Genomic DNA, 11,816 nt, shown 5'->3' with positions numbered 1-11,816 from the left:
CGAGAGGTTTCGAGGAGACCCTCCTCGGCACGGTCCGCCACACCGGCCCGGCCCACGCCGCGCCCCAGGCCGGAGCGTGAACCAGGGCTCCGAGGCCGCGCCGGGGAGTCGCGGCCTTCCCCGCCCGCGACAGCCGCGCGCCCGCACCCAGGGCGGGGCGTCCACGCAGCCCCGCCGTCCCACGGCCGCCCGCACCGCTTTCTCTCCCTCCCCAGCTCCGTCCCCGCTCCGAAGAGGGCCGCGCTCGGCTCAGCAGCGCCTCCCGCGAGCCGCCGCCGCCGCCGCCGCGACTGCGGCCCCTCCCCCGCCCCCCGCGCGGCCGGCGCCCGTCACGTGACGCGCCGCAGCCAATGGCCGGCCGAGCCGCGGTCGGCGGCCGCCATTGCTGTCAGAGCGAGCGAGCCCGGGGAGGGAGGAGAAGCGCGGCCGACTGGGAGGAGGGGGGGGTGGGGAGGAAGAGGAAGGAGGGGACGGCGCTCGGCTGCCGGGGTCGCCCGCTGGCTTCGTCCGCACCCCCCCCTTCGCGGGCTCGCGCGGCGGCGGCGGCGGCTCGGGGCGGCTGCGGGGCTCGCGTGCCTGCTCACGCGCCGGCGCGGCCGAGGGCGAGTCGCCCGCCGGCCGGAGATAAACAAGGCGGCCGACGAGGCGGCGAGGCGGAGGAGGCGGAGGCGGCGGCCCTGCGCGACAGAGGCGGGCGGCGTCGCCGCGCCGCGCCCCCCGCCGCCGCCGCCGCCGCCCTCGGGCCTCCCGCGCGGGCCTCGCGCCCCGGTGCCCGCGAGCCGCCGCCCGGCCCGGCCCGCTCCGACATGCCCCGCTCTGGCGGCCGGGCTCGCGGAGGACCATGACCGCCTCGGCGAACTGGGTGGCGAACGGGGCGAGCCTGGAGGATTGTCACTCCAACCTCTTCTCGCTGGTGAGTGCGGCGGGGCGGGGGGCCCGGGTTTGGGGGGCGCGACCTCCCCGCCGCGCAACTTTCTCCTCCCGGAGCCCCGGCGGCGTCGGCGAGCGCGGCGCCCGGCGCGGACGTGCGTGTGGAAGTCGGGGCGCTGCGGACGCCGGGGCGCGCTCGGAGCGCCCACCTCCGTGGCAATCACACCCCCCTTCCCCTCCCCTTCCCCCTCTTTTTTTTTTTTTTTTTTTTTTTTCCTCTCCTCCTTCCCGAAATGTGGAAGAGGCTTAGCTCTGCCTTGTGCGGTCGCCGGCACCGGGGATCTGCAGGCTCGTCCTCTCTCCGGATCGGGGATCGGCTGCCCGCCCGCGTCTGCCTTCTGAATTTCCTTAAAAAAAAATAAATAAAAATAAAAAAATAAAATGAGATGGGATGGGATGAGATTCCACACTGACACCTGCGATTTCGCCCGAAATCAGTTGATGGGAGGCGATCGTGTCCAGGGAGAGGACTCCGGCCGCCGAAGCTCGCGCGGTTGTAAACACGGACGGACAGCCGCCCGCCCGCCTCTCGGGGCTTACTACGCCGGAGAGCGGGAGAGCCATTGCTCGCAGCCCACGGAAGGTGGAGGGAGCTGCCGCTCCTCGCTCGCCTCAGCTGCCTTTAAAAACTGTTTTCTCTGCCCTACCAAGGAACACACACACAGACACACACAGGCAGGCACAGGCACACGCGCGAGCAACAAGCTGGGCGGTTTGATAACATCGCTTTATCTACCTTTGCCTCTCCTCTCTCCGGCTCTCGCCTCTCTGATAATTGACAACTTTTGCTTTGGAAGTGCGTCGCCTGCCTTAATCTCGAACGATTTAGGGTGTCAATTGTTCTCCTGGAAGCCTGGCACCCGACGACGGCGGCTCGAGTCATCGAAATTAAAAATGTATAGGGCTCCAGCAACTCTTTCCTGGCGGTGGCAGTGACATTTGGTGGTAAATGCCGTCTTTGCTTTTTATTGGGTCGTATTACCTAGCTCTGAAAACATTCGCGTTGTTAAACCTGGCGCTCAGACTGATAATGGGAGTGCGTGGTCTTTAAATACGCGCTTTGTGCCTGAGTTACTGTATGTGGAGCTATGTGCCCGGGAGAGTACGAATTTGTTTAAATATTGAGCAAAGATTTGTAAACAGATGTAAGGCAATTATGTTTCAAGCGTAGAATATAATTGGGAAATTGGTTGAACGGCTTATTTAATTTAGCCTTAAAAACTCAACTTATTTTAAGTTGTGTGCCGAAATTTTTTTGGGGTGTGTGTTTGGGGGGAAACTCTGCCTTTTAGAGAACATGCATTTATTGCAAATTATTTTCTGGAACCCCTGCTGTAGATAGAAGCTTTATTTCCTCTCAGTCCTTGTTTACACTGGATAAATAATTTAGTGTTCAAATTGTAATTAGTTACATTTAATTATGGGTGGCATAGCTGCTTTTTCTCCCCTTGGAGACTAGTGGAGAAATACTAATTCTTGCCAACTTTGGAAGTGTCATTTTCTTTTCATGCAGATAAAGAAATCAAGCATGACTTCGGCTTACAAAGGCCAAGTGACAGTACCGGGCTTCCACTAATGTGAAGCAAGCTGATTCCCTTCCACCCTGGATTTTAGGCAGAGCCTGAGTCTTGAGATTCAGTTAGGAGTTGGGGTTCTTCCTTTTACTGCTGTGGTAATTTTCCCTTGATCTTTTGATGTAAGGATAAAACTACTTTTGCCTCCTCGCCTCCCCCCCCCCCAACTTCCCCTGTCTTGTCATTTAGTGTTAGGTTCAGGGACCTTCATAGATCAACAAACATATTGACTAGGGGGTATTTAAAACGGTTTTGTTTGGCGCCTGGGTGACCACATTGACACTTTTACAGGTAATTAAAATAACCAAGTCAACCCATGTTAGTTCGGGAGAGTCCCAAATTACCATGCATCATGCTGAGTCGTGATGCAGGTGTGCACATGGCTAATTTATATACAGTGAGTTGTGGGGACAAATGAAAGACCATTGGGTGCACAGCCTTTCCTCATCTTCCTCAGCTTCAAGGGGAAATGGCATAGAGATGGGAGGTTCGAGATTCTTTGTTGAAGATTCTGGACTTTGATTTTGATTGGCCTAAGGGCTGCATTCTGGGTGTTTCTCCTCTAACATCTTTATACCAAAGAGTTAACTTTTAAATATAACTTAAGGTACAATTAACTTTTTGAGTAACCCCTAAGCATGCAGAAATGCTTAGATTGGTTTTAAAATGTAGAATGTTTATATTTCTTGATACCTGGAAGTGAATAAATGCTGTTCATAAATTTTTAAAATTGCTTACTTATTTTTATTTTATGTGTATCGATGGTGTTTTGCCAGCATGTATGTCTGTGTGACTGTGTTGGGTTTTTTGGAATTGGAATTACACACCACTGTGAGCTGCCATGTGGGTGATGTGAGCTGAACTCTGGCCCTCTGAAGAACAGCCAGTGCTCTCAACCCCTAAGCCATCTCTCCAACCCTAAAATTTCTTAGAAAAAAACCAAAACTGCCAAGTCTTTTTTAAATGGTTCTGAATTGAGCAAGCTGTCATACTAAGAATTCATACTAAGAATACATTGCCTAAAGAACATCACAGAATAGTTGCATCCAAAGCAGAGACAGTCATCACCTTTTCAAACTCATGTTTTGTGTCAGGCACTCAGCATGTTATACTTCTGAACACTGGCCTGCAGTTTGTTCTGAGCAGAGAAGACTTACCATTTCTGGAAAACGTGCCCACAAGCTCCTGTTAACGGTGGATAGAGGTGCAAGCTGGAGTAGGGCTGTGTGGGAACAGTGACCCACAACTTCCTGTTATCCTGAGGCCATCACCAGGGTTTAGCAAAAGCTGGCTGAGCAGTCAGGCACCTTTAAGATTTGTGTTCCTAGTCTTTTACTGAGTTTGTTTTCTGATACTGCCTGGAGCCCTGTTTCCTACACTTTCTTTTCTATCTCCACCCCCTTCCTAAGCTGTGAAAGGCCATTGGACGCATATGATATAGGTCATTGTGCTGTTTCTTACTCTCACTACTGTGAGATTTGTAGCCACTGCAGGAAATTCATGCCTGGCTGGGCCTTTGTGACAAAACTTTTCTCATGCTGTCTATCAAGTTTTGGGGTGACTCTTGGTTTATTCACTTACTTACAGTTCAGTTAAGTGCTCAGTCTTCCTGTTCGGGAAATGTAACATTGTATCCTGTGGGAGGGAAGACACGTTATAATATCCAGATGGCTAGTGTATCTTTTTGTTTTTCTTTTGAGATAATGTGGAGAAAGTGACTTTGTGCCCTTTTGGCTAGACTTAATTATGCTGGGCACTGGGACTTGAGGGAGCCTTTTCTAATTCTTAGATGTTTGTGCCACATTCATACTTGATTTGCTTAAAATCTCCCATACTATAGGTTAATTGAGTAATGGTGTCAAATTCTCACTGGATTAAAACACATGTACACATTGGTACTTAACTGCCTACTGAGGACTATTCATTTTGTATTTGAAGCTTTTAGGGGAATTTGTTGTAGACCTAATTTTCTTTTGTCCCCCCCACCCCCCAAGAAAAGGAACATGGTTGTGATTGTTGAAAACTTGAGCTGCTGGGAACTTAGAATCCAGTGGGAGGACTGCCAAATGGAAATGAGGAAAAGGACAATTTGCTAAGGTTTCAGAGTGCCCAATACTGCACACAGTTTGCCCCTACCCTAGTTTGCAGTTTCAGTATTTAAAATAAGCATACATTTAAAGCATCTTTTTCATGATGCTTCATTTTCTTTAATGAAAATATTTATGTTAGGCCAGTGTGTTTTCTGTTTAGCATTTGTTGTTAGTGGCACATGGTGTTATAGTATTTATATTTTTAATGGCAATAATTGCTAGCCGGTAATGGTTGCCATATTAACCTCCAATTGCTAGTAAATATTTTTAAGCACATAATAGACAGCAATTTAAGGCAGAGTGTAGCAGTTTACTGGACCGTTTTAAAGAGCCATTTGTACGTGTGATGAGTTCATAATTTAAAGAGAAATAATGTACCTGAGATCTGTATGTGCCAAAGTCTTTGGCATGCTTATTGGGCAGCAGGCTGGGCCCATTGCTTTCTCTTTGTGACGAGAGTGGGCAGGGGTGTGTTCAAGACAGGAAGTGTTGGTGGAGTGTGTGCAGGCGCTTTTGTAACTTGTCATTTTGTTGGCCTGCTCTGGTCATTTTGCCATGAATATGTTAGATTTATATTGAAAAAAAGTCAGGGCATTTCTTTAAATATCATTAACTTATAGTTGTGGCTTATATTAATTAGTATGGAAAATTGATCTTTTTTGTTCACTAGCTAATTTAGCCTAGTTAATTGTGAGCTAATTGTATTCATCAAACACTTTCAGGATCTATACCCGGAGATGAATAAAGACAGAATTGCGACGGAACTCTGTCTCAGTGTATACAGGGATGCTGTAGATTATCTGAATTTTTTTTATGAATAGTTAATTCAGTTATCAAAGTTTGATTCAGAAGTAGTCTAGATATATTTGAAGCCTTTGACTTATTTTTCAAGAGAAGATAATGTTGTTTAAGCTGATACAGGTAGTGATTTGCATTCCTGTGAAAGAGGATGATATGTTTATTGCAGAGGAGCTAGCCGCTGAGAGAGATTAGATAAAGCTTATGAAAATTAGAATGTGGTTGCATGGTAGGTGTGACTGGTGAACTGTGCTTTATAACCATTTATTAGAAACTCTCCAACATTGCCGTCAGTGTTCTTTAAGAGGCGCTGTGTAGGAACGTGCTTGATAGACTGTGTGTGGTACCTGTTTACCAGAATCTCTGTTTGGTCATTTTAGAGATAATGTTGTTGCAAAGAAATAACGTTTAGTACATAGCAAAGGGAGTTAGTTAGATAGTGTAAATTAGATAGCCCGTGGGAATAGCTTCCCCCTCCCAACAAAACAAAAAATATAAAACAAGTCCACATGCATCTGCCTCCTAGGATTTGTGTAGAGTTGTAGAATTAGAGACTCAATATTTGTGTTTCTGGAATGTCTGGCTTTCCCCTATTGACTTCTGGATCACATTCTTCTGATCCCATTCAGATTATTCCCTTTTATACTATATGCTTTCATTGTTTATTTGAAAGATTTGAATGTGTTAGCTTTGTTCTGTTGAGAGAACTGACTTCATTACATAGGGGAGGTGATATTTCATTTATCTTGGTAAATATGAACATAAATGAGGACTAGTAAATTCAGACTCATTTGCATGAATGAAATACACAAGCCAGCCCAATTTTTAGGATAGGTGCTTATGTACATCAGCATAGTCTTCTGTCTTTGCTTTAGTTGATTGAAAATAACTGTGGAAGTTTTCTTAAAAAGTTGTGGTCTGTTGCTTTGGGAAGGCTTCCTCTGCTCCACTGTAGTTACTGTATTTAAGGCAGCAGTGAGGAGACGGCCCTTCCTAGCTGCTGTGGTGGTCACTACTGGAATCCTGCTTCTCTGTATGCATGTGTTGGTTATGTTTGCTGGATATCTCCTTGAAGCCAAGGAAGAGTCTTTCAGAGTCTGTTTGGAGTCTAGTCTAAAAGCCCTAAGATGACTGCTTTCTTTCCAGCGGAGTGTTGGGAGAAATGAGTTTTCTCAAGGAAAATGTTCCTTTGCTGGTGTCTCTGCCCTGGTTTATGGTGTGTTTCTGAATATTTAGTTTCTCATTCTGGGGGAATTGTGGTAGGATATTCTTAAAGCTATATTTACATTACTTTGAAGTAAAGCATACAGCTTTCTGCATTTTGTTCCTTTTTCAGTGTAGTGAAATTCCATTACTGTTAAAGAAACTTCCTGGTTGATTATATGAAATTTCACTTTGGTATTATCTTGTTCAGACTCACATTGTAGACCAGGCTGACCTCAAACTCAGAGAGATTGCCTGCCTCTGCCTTCCGGAGTGCTGGGATTACAGGTGTGGGCCACCATTCCTGGCTATAATTTATTCTTAATTTATATCAAATCACTGTATTAATAGGACATTTGCCATTTGATCTAAAAATTAAAATTGAGGAAAACATTTGTTTAAAGTAAGGTAGATAATTGTGAACAAGATTTTGGTAACACCAGTGAAAATCTTTAAGATTGACACTCTAACAGCTTGTTAAACTTTAGGAAGATGATTATCTGAGACAGGCCTCCACTGTATAGCTGCAGCTTGCCTTGGGGCTCTGGATAGGCTCTCTGCCTCTGCCCAGGAGTGCTGGGCTTACGGTTGCTCCCACACCAGGCTCACTCGTTTAAAAGAGTCTGTTCTAGTATCACTCCTCTCTGAAGCTTTCCCTGATTGCCACACACAGAACTAGTTGCTCAGGTTCCTGCTATTCCTCTGAGGAGGAGATGGAGTTTTGTAGGGAAGTGACCCTGTTCACAGTTACCTGGGTGCTGTCTCTGCACTTAGGCATCCATTCCCTGCTATTAAACAGTTCCCTTCATTCTCCAGAGGTGTCCTCATACTTGTTTGGGTTCTGATTGCAAATATGCTATTAAAAAGTTTTGAGCTGGCTTGGTGGCACACTCCTTTAATTCTACCATCCAGGAGGGAGAGGCAGGTACTCTCTGTGAGATTGAGGCCAGCTAGGGCTATACTGAGAGTTACAGATGGCCAAGGTTATATAGAGATAACCCTGACTCTCTCTCTCTCTCTCTCTCTCTCTCTCTCTCTCTCTCGCGTGCGCGAGCGCACACACACACACACACACACACACACACACACACACCCCACCAAGCTGGAAAACAAAACCCAGAAATTAGAAAATAACTTAGATGTTTAGCTCTGTTGTCTGAATTTCCTTAGCGAAGCTGAATGCGCTGTGGTTGTCGATATCCTGGATTGTCTAACCTTGCTGAACTGTAGTTTTGTAACCCTTTGAGAATTAAGTCTGGGCCTTGACCCAGAGTCCTTTGCTTTTGTTTTTCAGGTTGTGCAGGGGGCTTTTGCTCAGCTTTTAGTTATAAGGTCACTTTTCATGAGTCCAGTAAACAGCCCAGTAAAATGGGCAGTGAACTGGGAGAGGGAAACAGCGCTGAATTTAATTTTTTTCCCCCCAGTAACTAGGCAAGTCAGGTTGGATACAACTCATGAACTTAGTGGAGATACAGAGGTCAGGATATGTGGAAAAACCCTTTTGAGTACATTTTATTTTAGACAAGGTATCCCTGGCTGGTCTAGAACTCACTGTGACTCAAACGGCTTCTCAGGTGAGTGCTGGGATTTCAGGTGCGCTTCCTAGGCCTCAAACACGTAACCAGGTAGGCATCCACCTGGAAGGCTGAGGGGAAGCCTCAGCTTTGAGCTTTTTTGAGGGAAGAGGAGATTGAATTGCTCCGGCCTGTGCTGCTCACCAGCGAGCTGTGACTGAGAGGAGAGACTTGAAACCCATCTTTGCCTATGGCTTTTCCTTTCACTGTTGTATGTCTGTAAAGTGTTGGAAGATTTTGTGCCTGCTCTGAGCTGTAATTGGGGAGACTAGAGATTGAACCGTGGCTCTTACTTGGTATTTGATGGGTTACTTCCTTGGCAGCTCTAAGGTGCCCTTACCTTTGTTGAGATTGGTCTCAGGAAATGTCAGAAATAGTACCTGATAAATTTATTGTTTTTCTCAACACTGAATCACGATTTTGCCTGCTGTGCTGATTTCCCTATTGCTGTTTTGAGAAGAGAGGCGTAGTCTGCCGAGTTTCTGATTGCCATTTAACAACTTGGCAGTATCTCAGAGCATTCCGTTGTCACTGAAGGAAGGACCTCACAGATCTATAGACTTCCTGTTAGGCATGCTGCCTGTGGAGAGAGTGAAGTTCACCATGGAACTAGAAATTACCGTGCAGGTGTGCTCCATATCCTAAAATATTAGAAAAGGTTCATTTGAAAGTTTCACTTGGGGAGGGCCCTCCCTCCCTGGGGTTGCCCTGGTGTTGCCGGCCAAATGATGCCTGTGCTGCACTTAGTGACTGGAGTTAGAGAGTCACTGGCTTTCCTAGCATTCTCTGGGGACTGATCCCATGGTGGGCGTCTGCTGCTTTCCCTTAGCCTGTTGTCTGGGCTGGCAGAGAGGCAGTCTTGCCCTCCTCCTGTGCCTCAGGCAGTGGGAGTGTTTGTCTGCAGTTGGGGGCTGCCCTCCCCCAGGTCCAGGAGAGGGTTGTTGGCTGGTGGATGCTTGAAGGTGTGGAGAGGCCGTGGTGCCGCGTGCATAATGAGCAGCGGGTTCGAAGGGCGGGGTGGAGGCATTTTCCCCTGCCTCCCTGCTGGCACCCTCTCATTAACATGTTGGAAACATTGGCAGGTTCTCTGATGTTATCAGGAGAAAAGATTTTGCTTCTCTACCTTTTAGCTCTTCTATCCTTAGACCATCTGAGAGACAGGCTTTTTGCTTGCTGTTTTATGTGGTAAATGAGGACTTCTGAGACCGAGGGAGATGAAAGGGATTTGGGGGTGAGATTGGATGGGATAGCCAATAAACTAATATTTAGAAATGTTAATTTTTTTGTATGCTGTGTTTGAGAAATTTAGGACATGTATAATTCATTTAGGAATAATGTACATCAGAAATGATTAAAATCTAGCTTGCACTTACTAAAGGGCTAAGGGTCTGACGCGCAGGGAGAAGACCTACATGTACGATTTAATTTCTGAGATGCTGTATGTCAGGCCCAGAGGGAGCTGCATGGACTGTGTGATGCCTTGAGGCTGGAAAGACCAGAGGGGAGCTCTGTACTGTCCTTGGGAGGGGCAGAGGGTAGGCTGGGGCTTGCTGGGGAGTGAGAAGGGAGTTCTGTGGGGCTCCGTTCACAGCTCTTAAGTTTGCTTAGGAGACTTTGCTGAGGTGGTGTGTAGAGCACTCTAGTTTATGGCCCTGATTCTTGGCTTCCTTTTAAAACACAGCATCAAAATTTACTGAGGTGGAATTTTCATTAGGTGGAAAATTTGAAGTGTGGGCAGACCAGTTTAGATTAAGAAACAGTGATGTTAAAATAATCTTGAGCTTTCTAAAATAATCCAGTTCTGAACTTTAAGGAAACAGAGCATTGTGCAAAGTGTTAATGACTAAAGTGACAAATATTTCAGAAACTGGACAGACGTGAAATCTTAAATGAGCAGATGGGACACGAGATGAGAATGGGAGATAATCCAAGATGATATAGAAAACTATTAAGAGAAATGAATTGAGGAAAAACAAGTGTGTTAAATGGTATTACACTGAGTATGTGTTTAAAAGCCTTTCTAGGACTGCTCTCTTCCGCAGGCAAGTCAGACTTCTTGAGCCTCGGGAGCCACCTTCCTTTAGATTCTGCTCAGTTTGCACAGTAGTTTCTGAATCGTGATTACTTCTCATGGCGTGACCCTGCTGCTGTGGGTAGGTTTAATTCACGAGTGTGTGTTCTTGTATGTTTTAGGTAGACAGTGAAATTGGTTTTCTCTGACATGGAAGTAAACAAGGGTGGGTAATCATAGTTCTTAAGGGCAGTCATGGGCCTGGAGTGGCAGGTGAAGCTTGCTGTCAGGCTGCTTAGTGGTTAGTGACAGTGAGGGTGGAATCTGTCCTGGAGAGCTGATGGATGTTGGCTGTGAGCCAGCCTGGGTGTCATGAGGGAGTGGGAAGAGCAAGCTTCCGAATGGCAGGGCTGCTTTTGTAGATTTGAAAGCATCAGAGAGACAGGAAAGGTGGAGACATAATCTGGTGGGTTAGCAAAGTCCTCACTGGCGTGCCTGGAAAGGGGCGTCTTAGAGATAAAAGATGGATGGGTATAAGAAAGGACTAAGTGTGGAGGAGGCAGGGCTTCAGTTGGAGCTTGAATGTGCCCTGAGTCCAAGGGGGCATACTGTTAATTTTATTTTTAACCAACAAAATCTTAATTTTTTTCTGTCTTTTAAAATGACATTTATTTGTGGGTGTGGAGTGAGGGAAGTTGTGAGAGTTGCTGCAGGAAGACAGAGGGCGGCATGTGAACACCAGTTCGCTCCTACCTTTTGAGTCCTGGAGACTGAGCTCAGGTACTAGGCTTGGCAGCAGCGCCATTACCCACTGAGACATCCTACTGGCCCACAGATAATTTACTAAATCGTAACTTAAACTTTTGAATATCTGTGCTACAATGTCACTGTAAATGATGAGACCTGATAGACCAGGGTCAGATGGCGGGGGAGGAGGACCTCCCCTATCAGTGGAGGGGGGAGGAGCATAGGAGAAGAAGAGGGAGGGACCGGGTTGCAGCTGGGATACAAAGTGAATAAACTGTAATTAATAAAAAGAAAATAAAAATTAAAAAAGGAAAAAACAATCTCTTGTTCCTTGTTTTGTTTTGTATTTGAGACAAGGTTTCACTATGTAGCTGTGACTGTTCTGGAATTAATATGTAGACCAGGCTGGCCTGGTCACGAAGCTCTGCCTGCCTCTGCCTCCCAAGTGCTGGGGTTAAAGTACTCTACCACTACGCCCAGCTTGATAAGCTCTTTAACATTTTTCTTTAATAAGTGTCTTAGGCTTGAGCACAACCCCAGGGGAGCTTGGCTTTGGCATTGGCGTGCAGCTGTGGGCATTGGTACGCAGCTGTGGGCATTGGTACGCAGCTGTGGGCATTGGTAAGGAACCCTGCCCTGGACTGCTTAGATGGAAGAAGAGGATGGGGTCCTACATGTTGTCTTTATGTTTCTGCAAGTGTGTGAGTCACGCTTATGAGTTCGTGTGCACGTGTGCTTATGTGTGTGTGCACATACAATGAATGAATTGCAGGCCTGCTGGACTCTTAGTGCTCTTTCAAACCCTGAGTTAGTGGTGGAGTAACCTTTGTTTTCAGTGGAGGTGGACAGTGATTAGCCTGTATATTGAGCGCATTCGGAGGGCTGACAG

At 46.9% G+C, this 11,816-nt stretch overlaps 1 protein-coding gene across 4 annotated transcripts in view; it reads left to right on the top strand.

Annotated features, from left to right (window-relative positions):
• Positions 1–722: 722 nt before the first annotated feature.
• Med13l (mediator complex subunit 13L) overlaps positions 723–11,816 on the top strand; it is a 217,038-nt gene continuing 205,944 nt past the window's right edge. For all 4 annotated transcript variants that reach the window (XM_060382522.1, XM_021642607.2, XM_021642614.2 and 1 more), the window contains exon 1: positions 723–913. In XM_060382522.1, coding sequence (XP_060238505.1) covers positions 842–913 — 72 coding nt within the window. In that variant the 5' untranslated portion in view covers positions 723–841. The remainder of the gene's footprint in view (positions 914–11,816) is intronic.

This window comes from Meriones unguiculatus, chromosome 4 (assembly GCF_030254825.1).
Source record: "Meriones unguiculatus strain TT.TT164.6M chromosome 4, Bangor_MerUng_6.1, whole genome shotgun sequence".
Taxonomy (NCBI): Eukaryota; Metazoa; Chordata; class Mammalia; order Rodentia; family Muridae; genus Meriones; species Meriones unguiculatus.
This window is presented reverse-complemented; position numbering and strand designations above follow the sequence as displayed.